Raw genomic sequence first — 19,420 nt, 5'->3', positions numbered from 1 at the left:
GAATGTTATTGACGTGGTGGTGAAAAAGGTAAACTGCAGCAACTCATTTTATTAATAATCTTAATCCATTATAAAAAATGATGAAATTTTATGTGAAAATTGCTTTTTTAGTTCTGTTAATTGTCTTGCTTAGTATGTGAATTAGTCCATTGGCACAACTAATGTTTTGATTTGGTTTCTCTGAACTTGCTTAAAAAATTCTATTTTCTTTAGATTTCAGATAGATTACTGGAAGTGTTAATTACTGATCCAGAAATTTATATGACTCCAGCAGTTTAGACACAAAGCTACCTGTGATGTTCTTTATTAACTGATCCTAAGGTGTATTCTTTGAAATATTATTGACCCTAAGTAGTGTTGTGGTTTTTTCTAATGGATACTATTATGAAAATTATATTTAGATACTGATTTAGCGGTTTCTCCACTCTGTTCATGCATTTGCTTATTGCACTGGAATGTTTTGAAGAAATCATTACCAGTTGGGAGAAAAGCTCTGAATGGTTTGTTACGTTGTCTGAATATCCTTCTTTTAGGCTCCACTTTGAAGGTGAACCCAGAGGAGAGGTTGTCAATCACTGAACTTGTGAACCAACTGCAGGAGATTGCAGCAGCTAGGAATGTCAATCCTAAATCCCCCATCACAGAGGTAAAAATGTCTCATAAGGAGTATTATTGATTAGGCTTCCTTTCTGTCCCCTGCAGTGTATGTGCATTTACTAACAGATTTCAGAGCAGGTCCCCTGTTCCTCGGTATTTTTGGAAATTTTGCACTAATTTATTTTGAGGTTCAGTTGAATTGATAGGACCTTTGAAAATATGCACTTTAAAGAACAGAGACATTAAAGGGAATTTAGTATTTCTTACTCCTTTTTGAAAATCTTTTCATCCTCTTGGTTTATTCTTTAGTATGCTAGCACTCTGTTTGACATGCTGTATTTTATCCTAATTAACTTGCACAGAAAAATTTCATATATGAAGGCTCTGCCTGCACTAACTTGAAACCCACTTAAGCATCTCCTGTTCAATGCTTAATTTGCACAATACTTCAGGTGAGTCAATTAGTGTATCTTAACTTCCTGGCTTTGTCCTGAGCTTCAGTTTGCTTGTTCTCACCAAGTAGCAGTAATTTGCCAAGCATAGCAAGATGGCTAAAGTAGCAAGAAAATACTGATCTGGGGTATTATTCTCCTTAGCTCCTGGAACAGAATGGAGGCTATGGAAACAATGCTCAGTCTCGGACATCTGTGACCTCTGTTTCACAGAGCTCCAAGCCTGCAGGGCAGCTCAACAATTTGTACAATGCAGGTATGTTCAAAAAGAGATGTCATTTTAGTGTAAAGACAATCGCATATCTTCTGTGGGGGGGAAAAAAAGTCATTTGGGGTTTTAGGTATTTTGCGCTAGTACTAGCTATTTGGCATTTATATGATTGCTTCTAGCCTTGTATGTTTTTTTTTTGGCAAGGTTTCTTTTTATGTTGATACATGCAAATATGAATTTCTCAAGTTCGTTGCTGTGCAAGAGAAAAATTGTTTCCTATGGAAAATAATTTAAAGTGCACTATTGACCTGTAGAGGCAGGAGTGTTGACATAAGTGAACTAAAACTGGGTGAAAGTGTGGCTATGAGAAGCAATAATAGTCTAAAGGATAAGAGCTGTAGAGGAAGAGTCTGCAGGTTATGACAAACAGGTGAAAATAGCTTATTTTAAAACTCAAAATTTTTTGATTCAATGCGGCAACCATACGGAAAGTGCATTGTCTAAAGAGTAGCATTTAAAAGGAGTTTGAATTTGAACTGTTAAAAATCTGCAAGTTCTGTATTTTAATTGAAACATTACCTTGTGGAAGAAGGTCCTGAAATCAGGACACATCCTGAGTTTGTGTTCAACACAGTCTCTGAGGTAAAAATGACAAGAGTTGCCTTTGCTTATCTGATTTAACATCAGATATGTTACAACATAAAAAGATAGCAGCTGTTTGTGGTGTGTTGGTATCACCTTGTGCTAAAATGGGCTTTATGTCTGGCTTCATGAGAGAGCTTAATAAAGAAGTGCAGAAGCAATTGTAGGGATTCTGGCTATGGACCATAATAATTCAGTAATGCTCGAAAGTCGCTGACCTCACATGTGTTTATTTTAGATGGCAAAAATCCTACATGAGGAAGAAATACTTCCATAAGCGTCTGGGTCCACCTCTCTCTCCTTTTCTCTCGTGCCCGAAAAGGCTTTTGACCACCCCCCCACCATGATATTTTGAAGTGCATCTGACAGCGGTAGTAGCCTAAAGCTATTTAGTTTTTCACTTCCAAAAAATCCATGTCTGACAGCCTGAAAGGGAAAAGGCAGCAGTCTTTCAATCTAAACTAATTTCGATCTAAATGCGGTCTAGTGACTATCCAGTCAGCACTGGATACTAGAAATACTATAGCTGCTACTGCCTTGAGCCCTGCTGATTATGGGAGCATTGTCCAGGCCAGACGTCAGGAGATGGTTGCACCATAGGACATCAGTGGTGAGGAGAAGGAGTTGGGGTTCCATCTGGGAAAAACAGAGGTTGGACTAGCAGAACTAAATGGAATCTACCAAAACATGTCTCCAAATTACACATTTAAAAGCTGAAGTACTTATTCTGTAGAAATGGATATTCCAGAGTACATTCAGTTGAAAATACTTAATATAGTAAAGAAAATAAGATGCTTGATAGGTTTATTTACATCTAGTTTTTTACTACTCTTTCTGCACCCATATTAACTATTACATATGAATATGAAGCACTTCAATTAATGTGGAAGATATCAAGGGACTATTTCATATTGTATTCAGTTTTCCTTCCAGCTTGATATTTCTTGCTTGATATTAATTATGGTGAAGTGTCAATGAGACAATGGATATTAATTTTCCAGGGGAAATGTTAATATTGGGTAATAATTATAGCACTAATATTATGTGTATATCTATTTCTGTGGAAGAATCCAGCTTCCTAATGCAATTATAATCAAAATCTGCCTAGTCATCTGTTTCGTGCTAGAATGCCTACTGTTTGTTGTATGCAATGATGTTAATAGGAATATTGTGCTGTGATGTGCTATCTGGGATGTTGTGCTTAAACCTTAAGCTTATTCCAGCTGCTTTTTTCTGCATTTAAGTGTGTCTACTGGAGACAAGTTGTTCTGCTAATGATAAGCTGCACTTTAAGATGTTGATACTTTAGCAAAGCAATGTTTTGCTGCATTGACAATATGAAACATATGCCTTACTTGCAGAATTTTTTTACCTTGTTGTCTCATAATACAGACAGCAAATTGAACACTGTGTTAGGTATATCACTAGTACCTCCTGACTGCAGGAAGTACTATTTTTTTGCATAGGTCATAGTTAAGGAGAGCTTTAGAACTGTGAGCCTTACAGCAAAGTGTAGCCTGTATGTGTATTCACTTCCTTCCAGCTTTATAGGCAATATACTTTAAGTCATATCCTGGAATGGGCTCCATAATAAAGTACAATTATTTTTATTCGACTACTCTAGGCCTGACCGTTGCGGAATGTGACCAGACTTATGGAGGGTTCTTTGATATTCTGAGGGGTGGAACAGAACGATTTTTCACTAATATTAAGGATACATCTTCTAAAGTTATCCAGTCTGTGGCCAAGTGAGTAAAAAAAAAAAAAAAAAAAAAAAAAAAAAAATTGTACTGGTAAGAGTTCTAAATGAAGGCTCAGGAGTTTACTCCAAAAATGGTAAATTCAGCATATTTTTCCAAGTTTGAGCTGTAATAGCTGGTAGCTAACCCCTGAGATTTTATGAATGATATTAATACAAAAGTTACTTCATCAGTTATGTATGAGAATTGACAATGTTGCAGCAAGAGCCTGTCCATAAGTATTACTTGCCCTGCTGTATTTTAAATAGTGAAAACTTGTAAGAGATGAGCAGGTGGGACTGGAGCAGCATGGAGAATTGAAATATTAGATAGGGCCTTAATGAATAAGAAACAAATTAAAAAGATTGAGTGGTGAAAGGTGCAAATCAAGGGAATGGATGTTAGGAGGGGAAAAAAACTTCAGGGAAATAAGCCCTTCAGTTTAGTTTTCAGGTGGAATCCTATGCATTCAAGACAGTCTGAGAGGAACTCCACTGTTTGTCTCCTTTGCCCTGCATTGCCTGGATGAATACTCTCATGTTTAGATGTGTATGTTTTCAGATTCGTATTGTGTGATTATTCTTTTCTAATCAGGTTGTCAGTCCCATTTCAAATGTTTCTAATACTTCCTTATGATCAATATTAATCAATCTGTACAATTTATACATTTTTAGCTCATAATAAAATTCTATGCAGTGTTAAAGGGTTTTCTTAGTTCTAGTAAGAGCAGGTAGGTCACTACTGAGTACCATGTCAGAACTAGAGCCTCTGAAAGAACACTGAACTCTTTCTCATTGTAGGCTTTGTGTCCCTTTAATTGGGCTATTGTGTTACAACTTGTGAAATCTATTTCTTCCTATGTAGGCTTTTTCAGAACTTATGCATAGTACTGCTCTAAAGTATTTTTAATGATCAGGTAAGTCAGATTTGTAGATACTGCACCTCTGTAGCCACTTTGAGTGTGTTTTTAATTGTTTGCTCTTACACTTAGTCTGTTTTAACTTCTATATATGGCTCAGAAAGGCCAGGTCCTCTATTTTTTAAAGGTTGCAAAAGCTGCGCAGCTTTGGTTTGTCCTTAAGCTTTCTATAGAAGTAACTGGGATGATGCCTTTTTCTGGTCTTAAAATAAAGAGTCAAACATGGTTAGAAGGGATTTTACCTTGGTATTTATTTTAAGGATCCCTAATAGGTGCATCATGTCCAGGTCGAATGCACAGAAATGCACACCTCAATAGATCTGGTATAACATTACAGGTCTTACTAATTAGCATATCTATCAAAAATTCCCCAATGAGAGGCTTGAATGAGCCGCCCTCCCCAAGGAACCTTCCCTTGGATGGTTCTATCTTAGTTTACAGAACGTGTTCTGGAGAGGACCTTGGGGTCTGGGGCACACTAAGCCTTACTTACAAAGCTTCTAAAATGTTTAGCCTTCTAGCTGAACAAACAAGTCCAAGAATGTAGAAAAAGCACTAAGAATACAGAAGTTGTAAAAAGGTATAATAGGGGTATAAAAGAAAAGGCAAAAAATCTTCATGGCAGCAGGGACAGTGGCATCAAACTCTTCTCCCACGGATACAGGACAGGGAGGTGTACAAGGGCTACAAACTATTGCATGATGAAAAGCAGCTTTGACAAAGTTACAAGCCCTACTTTCCCATGGCTTAGATCTTACTATGTTTTTATTGTACACTACATACATCTGAAGTGCTCCTACACTTCACTTTCTTATTCTCTTGACTCCACATGACTTTCTGGGTGTGCCTCCATCACTTAGTTATGTTGGAAGAAGTTCTCTCTTCCTGCCCTTGCAAGTGGTTTCTTCTTTAAAGGCTACTGGAAGTTCAATTACTTTTTTGAATTTCATCTTATGCCTCTTTTCCCTTTTCTAGCAGTATATTAGGACTGTCTAAAACTGTCATTTTAATATGGAATGGCTTATGCTATGCCTACACCTTATTTTTATTTCTTTTACCTTACAGATGTGTATAGCTTTTTGCTTTGTGTGATTTCCTTTGCTTCCATAGTAAGTGTAGTGGGCAAGGAGTAAAACAGTAACTGTACATCCAACCACATCTGCAGAGCTCATCTAGCAACTTCTGAAGTACTGGACAGTGAGTACTTGCTGTCTGAAAAGGTTCTGGTCAGTTCTCATGCTCTTCTCTGCAATTGTTTGTGTAGATTATGGTGACTGCCTGAAATAAGTCTTGCGTCTGTCTTCTTGTTGAGACTTAGTATGCCTCTTTACAGTTGCTAGTTAGTGTTCTGTGGCTGAACACAACAGCTTAGTGCATGGCTTGTGGAACTTAATAAATATTAGTCAAAGGAAAACCCACTATTTTTCCTCTTGCTTGAATTGCGGAAAGTCACATATGGATGTTTACTAGAATTATCTTGAAAATGTAGTTGTTTTACCTCATGCTGGTTTGTAGCTTTTAATGGGTGAGTATTGTCATATCCAAGTAAGATCAATTAGCCACAGACCATTTCAAGCTACCGAGGGATACACATTTGTATGGACTGTGGTGGTTTGACAGAGGATTGTCAGACAGTGTATGCTATGTCCCAAGATTCATCATGAGGTGATCAGTCCCTCTCAGATATTTTGGACTCGGTTGGTTGAATAAGGGTCTATGTTTAGGTGACTCTTGAACATCACCTTTGACACAATATGTGAAACTGTCAAATTTTTGTTTGAGTTCTGCACTGTCATAAGCAAATCTGGGTTTTGTGGAGCACCTTCTGTCTCCATACAACTGTTTTTCTTTTCTTGTGTTATCTAAGTGGATTTAGTCATTGGGCTGAGGAGTGGAAAAGAAAAGGGAATGTGCCAAGCATGTAATTCTTCTAGTGAGAATCAATTACTTCAATACTTATTTTCCAGTGACTGAAAGAGAAACTCTCTCCACTTGTAATTTGCCAGTATTATTTAGCAGCCCTGAGTTATGTAGCTTTCATTCTTTGTATTGTCTTTTATTTTGAATCCTTACTGTATTTAACAGTTCAGTGAAATGGCAAAACATGAATTAGCATGACCAATACTTACTGTTCTGTAGGGCCTAAGGTAGGCTTCGGTATTTAACATTGCTAGAATTGAACATTGTGTGTTGCTGAGAGTTCCACCACTGGGCTTGTACAATCTTAAACTGTGTTTAATCAAGCTGAATTGTTAATTCTTTCTTTGCATCTATGGTGGGGCATGTCTGTTTGTCATGTTCTTTCTCTGCCTTCACAAACTTGTCTTGTGGATACGTGTGATCAATGATGTGAGATGACCTCTTCTCCTGTTGCATCTTTGACTGCCTTTCTTTCCAAAACTCTTCAACCAACATAAGAAGCAGACATTCTGGAAAAATTAAAATGTCTCTTCTTTGTCATGCATATTCCTCACCCCACTTAAGCACTTTTCATGTTGGAGTCTGTCATTTCATTAGGTAGGCTCTCTCCTTCCTACTTACCATTGCTTTTCTGAATTATGGAATTGCTTCCTTTGTGTGCAGACAGACTTCTCTCTCACTGAATCCAAACTATGGTGTAAGATTTAAGTGTTTTGTAGTTATGACAAAGAAAGTTAATTTTTTCTTTTCTGTAGCTACCTTTAGCTTGATTCTGATTTTGATCTCTTGTTAGTCCTAATAAATAAATAATAAATAAAATCTAACAACTAAAACACACATTACAGGCTGGTAGGAACAGGAGAGTGAACATCTTCGTTGTCACCCAAGCCACCTCAATTGCAAGTGTCATAACCTGTATTACAGATTCAGGTCAGGCCGATGCAGCAGCTTATAGTTATATGAGAGAGAACAAAGAGCAACAGAGGTTCAGCCCTCATTACAAACGGACTTAAAAGCAGGTACCAGGGTGGAGATGGAGAAGATATGCACTGCTTTATGAAATGACACCATCTGCACGGATGGGGACTTGGATCCAGCAGATGTGCCCTTGTGTGCCTGAAAGCTCAGCCTTGCAGTGGTGCAGCCACAGCATATCTCTAAGATGATCAGTTTCTTGCATATGGAGCTTCTGTGCCCTTGATCAGTTTTTATGCTTGAGACCTGCATCCATACAGGTTACAAATGCCCTGGCAAAAACATAGCTAAATGTTTTAAGTATCTGATCTTCACTGGTATTGAAAGCAGCTGGCAAAACTTGTGATCAGTCTCCTTTGTCAGAATGATCTCTTTTGCTGAAGAGATTATAATGTAGTAATCTAGGAACAATTAGCAACCTTTTATGCTTGCTTTCTTTGCTTTTAATGTTATTTTATTTTTGGTTAATACTTTATTTCATGGATCTTTGCATTGCACTAGGTAGTTGAATGATTAATTCAGTTTTATGAAGCAAAACCAAGTGGGAACAGATTGATGTGAATTTTATTGCTTCATGTTAGGGCAGTATTTAACTTAATGGTTTATATGCTCACATTGTAGCTATGCTGCTTAGTCTGTCATTCTTTGTTCTTTCTTATCTTCAGTTGTTAGTAAACAGAAGGTAACTATGCACTATTGTAGAATTTTGTTCTGTATGTTAAGTAGTTTATTCTGTGAATTCAGTTGCTAATTTTAGTTTCGTTGTTTTTAATTTGCTGGAATGGCCTTTTGTTTAATATTACTTATGGTCTTTAGGTGCAGCTACTCTCTGGCAGGAATGATAATGCCAACCATCTACACAGTGAGAAGTTTTTAACGCGTGTTTTTGCAAAATCAGGATTCATGTCTTATTTGCTACATTTCATAGACTCAAACAGTGGTTTGGATTGGAAGAAGCATCTGATTCTAACCCCTGAGCAATGGGCACCTTCAATTAGACCAGATTAATATCAATCTGCCCTCTTTCAGTTTAAAGCCATTCCCTCATATCCTGCCCTTGCAAAAAGTCCCTCTCCAGCTTTCTTGTAGGCTGCCATTAGATATGGTAAGGAAAAAGTGGACTAGTCTAGTCCACTAGACTGTGAAGTAGTCCCAGTTTTGAAGTAGCCTGCTATCATCAGAAAAGTGACTAAATGTTGGTGTCATATTGTACTTTTTTGTTGAGCTTAATTAGACCCTTAAAAGCACACAGAATTTCCCATGTTGAATCACAGGCTGGAAACCCTCTATGTATGTCCATGTTTCCATGCTTTCCATCTCTTATCACCTGCCTACAAAACTGCTATGTAAACGAAATTTCTGCTGTTAAGGATATGAAAGGAAAGACCTTATTTATGATTTTTAGTTAAGAGAGTTGTATCTTGAAATGCATAGGAATTCTTACCAATGTGAAGAATACACATTTTTTTCTTCTGAAGAAGAAGAATTTTCTTCTTCTAAAGTAAGAAAATTCTTTAAATTTCTTACCATTTAAAGAAATCTCAGTTACCATTCTGATGTAAAACACTTCAGTGGAAACAGACTACCTTGTGTTCAGCTCTTACTACTGAAATAGCTGTGAAATCTTCAGAAAAAGTTCAATGAATTCAAGGACATGGACGTGTTCTGAAGACTTGCGTTGATTTTGCAGTTAGAAGCTTCATTTTAATTAAGAGTGCGCAAACATTCTGAAGCTTTTTCAGTGTAACAGTCACATGCTTGGAATACTCCTGGAAAATAAAAAGCTTGAGTTGGCTGTGCTGTGCTCTGTTGTTCATGTACTAAACTGCACTCTTACATCAATATGTATATGGTGAGATCCATGCTCCTTGTGTTGCTTTTCAATTTAGACAAACGTAAAAACTGAAGCTGAGTTGAGTGGTATGGGTAGTAATAACTCAGTATCTGGAAGTCTTCCCAAGGAAATGGGTGTGAGTACTGTTGGTTTTTTTGCTCTTCAGTTCTGTGCCTGTTACAAGTTGCTGCTTAACCTCAGGATAGTGGTTCTGTGTTCTACAGCTGTTGTATTAGGTGGTCCTTGATACAAAAAAATGGATATTACAATGATAACATATTTTCTTGCTTGAAGTTGTTTGATGTAGCCAACAAATAACATTTGACACTTCTCATCTGTATAAAGGACAACAATCATCACAAATTTTAGTAAGCAATCGTTATTAGCTCTGAATGTAAATTTCTGCCTTCATTAGTTTGGCTGCAACAGGATTACCACCTGATCTTACATAATGACTTATGTCCTTCCAAAGGCGCAAAAAATTTTGAAATTGTGGCCATTTGTCTACCTCCTTCTGCAGGGTTTCTCAAGCCTGAGGTTTTTTTTTTTGTTTTTTATTTATTGCTTTGTCTACACAAACTTCCTTGTGGTTTCAGTTTGAGACAATGAGTCATTATTGTTGCTAGGATGCTGATTATGCCTTTCTGCATAAGTACTGTTTAATGGCCTTGAATTCAGGAATTTTTTCCCCCTAATATAAAATTCTCCTCCCTATCCTTGTATATTCAATAGTCTTTTAATCAATCCTCCCTCTAACCTCCATGATTACTAGCAAGCAGTAAAGAATCAAAACTTAATGTTCTCTCTTGGTGTGTCAAAAGTTGAGTGCAGTATCTGAGGTCTGCTAAGTAGTGTCTTGAAACTTTGTTGGGATATAAAAGTTTTGTTAGTGTCTCTGAATTCACTAAATATGCATCATAGTGTTTTGATGACATTTTGATATTCTGGAGTTAATAGGCTACTGAGATGTTTAAGTTAGGGATGTTTAAATCAAATTCTGTAGGTGAGATTTGTTCTTACTTTGCCAATCCAGGAGTGCAGACCTATGTAGTTATACTCAAGGGTGCTGGCCCGCACTGTGTCTCTTCAGTTTTTTTCTCTTGCTTTTTCGTTCTGCTACATAGCAGGTACCATAGAAACAAAAAAATTATAGTGGTCTTAAATTAGTTAATTACTGACATAATGTGGATGATTAGGTAAAGGTGCAGTGAATAGACCTAAATAAATTAAAAATATTACTACTGGGAGATTATTTTTTTAAAAGGCTGCTCTTTTAAACTGTGCACAGTTGTATGAGAGAGAAATGAGTAATGATTAATGCCTTGCTCACTAGGGGAGTTCTGGAAGTGAATTTTTGGAAGAATGATTTAAATGAGGAAAGAGATTCTGGTACCCTCTATGTTGAGTGCAGGTAGCTCAGGGTGCAGCTGCAGTGGGAGCTGCAGGTTGAACTCTGGGTGGGAGCCTGAGGCAAGAGGTCAGGAACTGCCAACCCTTGGCACAGGAACCTGTGACCCAGCCAGGTGAGACACAGCAGGAGCTGAGGACTCAGCAGGAAGCCCCCAGACTTTGGCACCCGTAGACTGTGGGAGTATAAAAGCCCACTGTTTCCTTTGTTCACAGTCCCTCCTGGGAGGCAGCCGCTGCAGCTGTTACTCTGTTGCTGCACCAGGATTAAATTACTTAAAGCAACCAGAGATCTGGGACTCTGCTGTGGGAAACATGGGGTCCAACTGGTAAGGAAGCCTGGTCTGACTGTATGAGTGCAGGGTGTGTAGGGAATCAAGCGGGGCACCCATCGACTCACCAGCTGCAAAGGAACTTCAGTCTTGGCAGTGACAAGTCTGGTGGTGGTTTGAGTGTGACTGCCAGAGTCCTTCCTGAATGGCTAGCAGGCAAGTGTTCTTAACACTCTGTTGGCGTGGAATTTGGATATTGGGCAGCATGGCCATCTGCCAGATAGTAACATGCCAGAGTTACGTAATTTAGACTTTGATGTTGAACTAGTAGTCTTTCTTTTAAGCATTGAGATAATCTTCATTAAAGATGTTAATGTATCCTCATTAGGCTTTCAAACTGACACCCTACAGTGAATATTTATCGGTAAGAGCAGGGGCTGGAGGAGTGAGTTAAAGAGTAAAGGAGGCATCTGTACAAAATCCCACAGATGGTTTTGGTGCAAGTTATTTAAAGGAGTAACTGCTTATACACAGTATCTGTTCTGAAAGCTCTGTTCTGAAACTCTTGAAGTGTGAGGTAACAAGCCTCAGATGGAAGAAATGAAACATTATTCATGGTGGTGTGTGCAGCCTGAAGAGAGATGGCTTTTAGACTTATGGCTTGAATGGTTATATCTCCCAGTATTAACGCCGAGTTGTTCTGTTTCAGTTATGCAAAAGGAGACTTGGATATATCATACATCACTTCCAGAATTGCTGGTATGATAGCTGTATCTTTCTTAAATATAATTTCTCATTGTTCTTATATAATATAATTTCTCATTGAAAAATTTCACCTTCTGTTTGTTCTGTCTTCAGTGATGTCCTTTCCAGCGGAAGGTGTGGAATCTGCTATCAAAAATAACATAGAAGATGTGCGGTTGTGTCTGGACTCTAAACATCCTGGCCATTATGCTGTGTACAATCTCTCTCCAAGAACATACAGGCCTTCAAGATTCCATAACAGGGTGTGTATAATTTTTGTGTATTTCTCTAAAAGGCCTTGCAATAGAATGTTTTCATGATACCTTCAGCTTTTTATTGTAAAATAGGTTAAAGTAGGTTAATCAAAAAGATGACAAAAGAATAAGTATAAACACAAGCTTGAAGAGTAACCTTTACTCTGCTTGTCTTTGCTTTAAATCCAGACTTAACTGGTAGCAGACTAATCCTTAATCTTACTGACTAAAGTCTGTTTTTTCTCAGATGGTGGTATCTTTGAAAAAAAGTCCAGGTACCTTATGTGTTTCAAATTTAAGTGGAGAATCCTTAAAGTAATTAAAGTCTTACTAAAATTTCAATCTCTCGTGTATTCTGCCATTTTCCTTTATCAAGGATGTGGTGACTGATTTGCATAACCTGTTCCCTGGAATTTCTCCTTGTCCCACTACATACCATTTGATTCTCATTATGACTCAGCCATAGCTGACTGATTCTTCCCACTGTCGTCAGTATTACTGTAGCTTAGCTGAGCCTCCATCACCCTTTCTGGCAATTTCTCTGATACTAATATGAAGGCGTTGCCTAATTCAGCCACAAGGTATTGAGAACATCGTGTTAGGTGCTGAGGTACTGGACTTCAGTCTCTGCTTCTAAGTAAACCTCAACTGTCCTGTAAGAGGCTCAACAGTTGAGACTGTTACTGTGTTGTGAATTGTCCAGCACCTTAACAGTCTGTAGTGATCATGCCCCTTCCACACAATATTATCTGCTAAGAAGAGAGTCTAGAACCATTATTTATTACAGAATAATAATGCCTTTTGGGCCTTATTATGCAGAGCCATCCTTAGCATTACTTCAGTTGTCAGAGTTGACTTAACATATCAGGGTGAGGTATATTTAATGTATTCTTTCTGGTGCTATCACTTCCTTTTGTTTCCTTGTAAACAAGATAAAGGACTGTCACACATGAAAGAAATTACTGCCTCTTTGGATGAATGCAATCAGCTTCTTTATCTGTATCTGGTTCAGTATGAGGTTAAGGCAGAAGCTATTCAAGATGGGAGGCAAAAAAAGCTTGATTATGCAGGACATCTATTCATAATTTTTTGTAGCAGGTTCCTCAAAGCAAAATGTTCAGCAATTCTTTTTAGCACTAAATTGGTGCTAATTTAGCACTAAATGGAAAGTCTGATGTAGTGAACTGATTTATTCCTCATCCTACCAAGTGATCAGTTTGTTTGTGGAATGATAAATTCTGTGACTTGGAATTTGCTTACTCTGGAAATGGATTTTTTGGTTATGCAAGTCTGAGGTGTTTATACACCTGATATTTCTGATGTGTTGGTACTAAGAATGGTAATATGATTTTGGTTTTGTTGGGAAGTCATAGTAGGTCATAACTTGTTGAAACATTACAGGTTCATGACAACTTTAGGAAGGCAAGTATTTTACTTGGAAACAAACTCTTTAATTGTATTTGGGAATGCTGACCTGCCTATATTTAAAATTGAGATCTCCAACAGTACTCACTAACTTCATTGCTCAGTGCTGGATGAGAGCAGCTGTGTAGGAACCCATAGAAGCTTAGTTTTACTTTAGTGCCTGCAGAAGATGATAGTGGCAAGCCTTAAACATGATCAGAGAAGAACAGCTTCTAAAATTCTTAATTCTGACACTTTGCTTAGAAGGTATTTGTGAAATTACATATTACTGGTTTCTTGCTGTTTGCTATGTGTGGAACTTCTACAAATTTCTTTAATCTTGGTTAAAATTAATGGTAATTTTGAAGTCTTCTCTGCTAGTTTTGAGTCTTGCTTGGAATGGGTTGCTCTGACAGTTTGTGCACTATCCATCATTCTGCTAATTATCGGGACGCTTTGAGCTTAAAGCCAAAGAAGCAGAAAGTGGTGTTGTTTTTCTTACATCTTGTAAGAAAACTAGGGTTTGAGTAGAAAGTAAATGGTAAATAAAAAGGAAAAAAGTTAGTACTCTGCTTTTTTGAATACACCTGTTTTTCTAGGCTCTGTTCTGTTCTGAAGCTGCAGTGCTTCAATATGATTCTTTTGCAGTGTTGTGATTTAACTTCAGCCAGCAACCAAACCCACACAGCTGCTACCTTATTTCTCCCTGGTAGGATTGGGGAGAGAATCACAAGCTAAAAGTGAGAACTTGTGGGTTGAAACAAAGTCAGTTTAATAGGTAAGGCAAAAACCACAGGTGCAAGCAAAACAAAACAAGGAATTCATTTGCCTTTTCCCATGGCCAGGCAGGTATACAGCCATCTCCAGGAATGCAAGGCTCCATCATGCATGATGGTTACTTGGGAAGACAAAAACCATTGCTGTGAATGTTTCCCCTTACCTTCTTCCCCTTACCCAGCTTTATGGGTTGGGCATGATGTCCTGTGTAACGGAATATTCCTTTGGATAGCTGGGGTCAGGTGTCCTGGCTTTGTCCCTTCCCAGTTTCTTGTGCACCCCAAGCCTGCTTGCTGGTGAGGTGATGTGAGAGGCAGAAAATACCTCAACTCTGTGTAAGCCCTGCTTACCAATTAAAAAAAAAAATCCCTGTGTTATCAGCACTGTTTCCCTCACAAATACAAAACACAGCCTCATTTAGTTACTATGAAGAAAATTACTTCTGCTGAAACCAGCACACACTACTGTTGTAATATTTGAGATGTACTTAAGCCCATGTTGAATCCTGTGGCGAACAGGGATAGAAAGGACTTTTTGCCTTAGCTTTTCTTTGTTTACTGGTGACTTTACATAAGCTTGCACTAACAAAGGAATGTGCTATTTAAATCTCTTACAAAGTGATGCTTTCTGAAATTATCTTATTTATAAATTAAAATACTAGAGTACAATGAAAAGTTGTAGGAGACTTAGACTGTTTATTTCAGCCTTTTTTCCTGTGCTTGGCACAAACACAATTTTTTGTGATAATCAGTTCAGGTAATTCATCTCAGTAACCCTTGACCTCCTTATCTGGATAGGAAGACATGTTGCTGATAGGAAAACTTGGTCTTCAACATCTGGCAATTGCGGTTGAGACTTAAAACAAAAAGAAGAAGCTTCGTTTGTAACTTGCTTCCTTGATCCTGAATATATCTACTCTTTAGGTGTTTTGAGTGCCCCAAGAATCGAGTTTCATATACTACATCCTTACTGGACAGTTGATTTCAAGGATATAGGTACTTAGCAGTAAAGCTGATTTTTTGTTAGTGTTTTGAAGCACCAAAGGAATATTACTGAACCATTCAAGCTTTTTGAACAAAGGACAAATATTAAAAGAAGCCTAATCTTTCTTTTTTTTTGTTGTTTTGTTTGGGGTTTTTTTTTGTTATTTGTTTTTGGGGTTTTAAAACTTTTTCTGGCTTAAATATATGTGCACAAATTAAGTTGAAAGCTGTTTTACTTTATTCCTTGCTTTAAGAATATTTCAGATAGTAATCTGAGTTGTTGATACTTCTAGTGCAGCAGAGTTGTAGGCAGTACTGAAGTTTTATTGCACTTCATTCTAAAAAGTGGTGTTTACACTGTGTAACACTACTTTTGTTGAGCATCTTGCTTAATTTCAACATGAAGGTGGCAATAAAGTGTAAAATTGCTTCTTAGACATTTGCATAACCTAAGTTGTGTATATGTGACTATATAATACTGTTTCTCACATCTACTGTCTCTTGTCTCTCTCACTGCAGGTTTCTGAATGTGGCTGGCCAGCAAGACGAGCACCAAATCTTCAGAATCTCTATAGCATATGCAAGAACATGCATTTATGGCTGAAACAAGACCAGAAAAATGTTTGCATTGTGCATTGCCTTGTAAGAAATTGGTCTTAGTCTGAAGTGCTTTGTTCAATAGAGCTTTAAACTGTAAATAAGGGTGCTAGTATCCATTCAGTTGGGGACTGTTACTGGCTTTCTTTGATGGAAGCCCCAAGGTCAATTCTTTCCTACTGTGTTTGTAGGGAAGTTACTTGCATCAATTTTCTCCTTAGGGAAATTAGTAGGGTAATGTAGTCCTTGCTTACTTGCATTTAGAGTGAAATGCAGTGTAGAGGTGGTATTAAGGCGAATAAGGTTGTATTAAGATATTTGGGAGAAAAAGAAATCAACTGCACTCTTTCGCTATTTGCTCCCTTTTTTTGTCTTCTGTGTGATAGATGGGTGTACACTGCATATCCCACTACTGTCCATTCAGAATGTAATCTGTAGCCACAGAATGTCAGAAACTGACTGTGAGACTTCTGGTTTACTTCCTTTTGCTGGCAGCAGATTGCTCTGTAACTTTCACTATTCTCCAAAGTATTATTAACTTTGATACAACCAAAAAAAGCAATAAAACTGTCTATAGAGCCACTTCATGTCAAACATGGTGTGGGGGAGGAATGAATTTAAAGGATAGTAACTCTGCTCAGGTTTTAAAAATGAGGTCACTCTTACACTTAAGAGAATTGAATGTGAAATTTTGACATTTTACTGTACAGTAAAAAGAGAAACATGACTGTGACAATGCTTGCAATGCTGCTGGAAAGCATTCAAAAACCTGTTTGTTGATATGGTATAGCAGTCAATAGGGAATATCACTATCAGAGTCAAAATCAGGATTTGTTAATCTGACAAACCATACTTGTGTGTTATGCAGTGTTTTGCAAGTAAAAAGTCAGTTAATGTCATCTCCTGGAAACCAACATATTTTTTGGTGCTGCTGTGAGGTTAGGCATCTAGTTCTATATTAATGTGATACTTCTAATACCTCAGTGTCACATGATTGTGTCAAGTAGGTAAGAAGCTCATGTGATGAATTAGCACCAGGTTTTGTAACATCTTTCCTTCGAAGTCTTTTGTTCAAGGCACCTAACTCATTCATTTTCCTCACGTGTGAGGGAAACTTTTTTATATATGTGGCTGTGTGCCAGATGTGATGTAAAAAGTGTACACCAGGACTATCAGAAATCAATGATAAAAATTCTGTTCCATGTTGCTAGCAAACAAACCTGGAGAAGTGCTGTTTTGTTAACCATTACCTCTTTCAAATCTTCTGCCTTTTAAAATATAGGGATGTATCTATGGATATGTATGTAGCTGGGGTTCCTGCAGAAAGAAGTTCAGTGTTTTAATCTCCTTCTCTTGGTTTCTTGGCAAGCTATTAACAGCTTTAGACAGAAGTCTAAAGAGTTTAGTGTGGTTTAGTTCTTCTGAATCTTTGTACTTCCCTTTGAGCAGAAGCCCATGGCTGTCAGTCAAAAATAGCACTGATCTGGGATTTCAGATAGCAGCCAGGAAACAAACCTAAAAAATGGGTATTACTGACAGTAAGGTAAAGAACATCAATTGAAAATTTCAAATAGTGTTCAGCTAAAGTAATTATTCGCATTTAAAGAAGAAGGTAATACGTAATATATTTTGTGTTGTGTGGAAATGAAATGAAAACATCTCACATTCAGATACAAATTTCAAATCAAATCATGGCACTGGACCTTGGACGTCACGACATTAAATAATGACAGGATATAGGATACATAATAGGATGTTCTTCAGTAACTTGTATAATGCTTTTTCCACTAGGTTTACTAACAAAGCTATTTTTTTTTATTAGGATGGAAGAGCAGCATCTGCTGTTGTAGTTTGTTCCTTCCTGTGTTTTTGTCGTCTTTTCACTACTGCTGAAGCTGCTGTTTATATGTTCAGTATGAAACGCTGTCCACCTGGCATTTGGCCTTCTCATAAAAGGTATTGTTGAAGCAAGTAGTTACTAAATTCTGAATATGGCATAGGATGTTTTTAGAAAGATAGATTATTTCAGTAATGTCTGCGTTCAAACGTGTTTTTCCACGTATTTTGCTTTATTGTGTATAGAAGGTAGTTCTGAATTTTCTGAGCCTGTAAGTACCCATCAGAAGTGGGTCAAGTATGACCTGTAGTGAAGAAGTGTCAGGAATAAAGACAAGGGTATGCAGAGCTTTTGAATGCTTTCTTAATTACACAATCCTCTTCCACATGTGTAAGAATTACTTCATATTTCCTGGTTGTTACAGTAGGTTTTATTGTGTCAGAACACTGCAAGGTCTATGGGAATACCAGAAGTTTTTTCAGTCAGTTGGGTAAAAATGCCTAGTGCTTTTTAGAGGAGTGTATGCAGAGGTGACTTGCATATACTTTGACAAATGTTTTCAACTGGTTATTTGATTTAATTTGATAGATCTTACAACCATAAAGTCTGAATAGCAAGTGACACTGGTAGTAAGGGTGTTTCCTACAAAAAGGATTAAATTTTGAGGGGTGGGTAAAGTATTAGTTCACTATAAATGACAGATTATGTTTTTGTACACATTTAGTTTGAGTATACTTAAGGGGTTCTCCACAAAATAATACCTATTAGGACAAATTTAAAGCCTTTAGGAAGATTTGAGTGATCCATTATGTATAAGACACAAAATAAGTAGTTCTCCTAGTTTAGTGTTTTAAGACCTTTTGAAATAGCAGCTAGTTTGTTTTAGAAGTCAATATATGTAAAGCTACAAACCCTTTTGTGTCATTCTATCAGGTTTGAAAATCTGTTCACTGGAGGTGGTCTTAAGTGTTCCCGCTGTTTCACTGTTAACACTTACCAAGGCTTAGCGACTGGATAAGAACAGAAGTAACTCGCTTGTGCCTTCACCCGTTTCTTAGAATTTTGTGCTCTGACTAAATGAGTACCTTCTGGTTTGGCAGATACATTGAATACATGTGTGACATGATGGCTGAAGAACCCATTATTCCTCACAGCAAGCCCATCCTGGTCAGATCAATTGTCATGACTCCCGTTCCGCTTTTCAGTAAGCAGCGTAATGGCTGCAGGCCTTTTTGTGAGGTTTATGTGGGGGATGAAAGAGTAGCCACTACATCCCAGGAATATGACAAAATGAAGTAAGTACAGATTACAACTTGCTCTGAAGCAAGTTTTGTTTTTCTAGATTATACCATTTACATGTTTCTAGATTCCTCTGTCCCCTTTTACCTGATCTTGAAAGGTAAATCATCGGGAAGAGAATGTGGTTGTTACAGCAGCTTGGATCTAGTCTTGCAGAACAGTGGGTGTGATGGTGGGGTGGCACCCTGGACACTGCAAGACAGTGAGCAAGACCCTCTTCTCACTCCATGTGATGTAAGACTGGGAACTTTGATCCCTGATGTACTTGTGCTAAGCACAGTGTTATGTCTCAGTCATGGAAACTGTAAGGATCCCACAGGCATGGCAGCTGCAAGGTGACTGCTTATTAGCCCCTGTAGAGCTCTGGTGTCTGTACAAGAATTGCAAATACTAACACTACTAGATGTGGGTAATCATAGACAAGAGAAATGAGAGAATACAGAAATCTGTCTAGCTTTTCAGCTACTGAAGGCCTTGGAGAAAGCAGGCTAAATACTAAGGTAGTACTCCGTTTAATCTCTTTTAAATTAAATTAACTGTGGTGATGTCTTTTTTTT

At 37.6% G+C, this 19,420-nt stretch overlaps 1 protein-coding gene across 2 annotated transcripts in view; it reads left to right on the top strand.

Annotated features, from left to right (window-relative positions):
* The window catches only part of GAK (cyclin G associated kinase), a 68,091-nt gene that overhangs the window by 18,162 nt on the left and 30,509 nt on the right, over window positions 1-19,420 (top strand). For both annotated transcript variants that reach the window (XM_039566809.1, XM_039566808.1), the window contains exons 9-16: window positions 534-646; window positions 1,194-1,305; window positions 3,527-3,650; window positions 11,678-11,727; window positions 11,827-11,975; window positions 15,650-15,772; window positions 17,550-17,683; window positions 18,665-18,859. In XM_039566809.1, the coding sequence (XP_039422743.1) occupies window positions 534-646; window positions 1,194-1,305; window positions 3,527-3,650; window positions 11,678-11,727; window positions 11,827-11,975; window positions 15,650-15,772; window positions 17,550-17,683; window positions 18,665-18,859 (1,000 nt within the window). The remainder of the gene's footprint in view (window positions 1-533; window positions 647-1,193; window positions 1,306-3,526; window positions 3,651-11,677; window positions 11,728-11,826; window positions 11,976-15,649; window positions 15,773-17,549; window positions 17,684-18,664; window positions 18,860-19,420) is intronic.

This window comes from Corvus cornix, chromosome Z (assembly GCF_000738735.6).
Source record: "Corvus cornix cornix isolate S_Up_H32 chromosome Z, ASM73873v5, whole genome shotgun sequence".
Classification (NCBI taxonomy): domain Eukaryota; kingdom Metazoa; phylum Chordata; class Aves; order Passeriformes; family Corvidae; genus Corvus; species Corvus cornix.
This window is presented reverse-complemented; position numbering and strand designations above follow the sequence as displayed.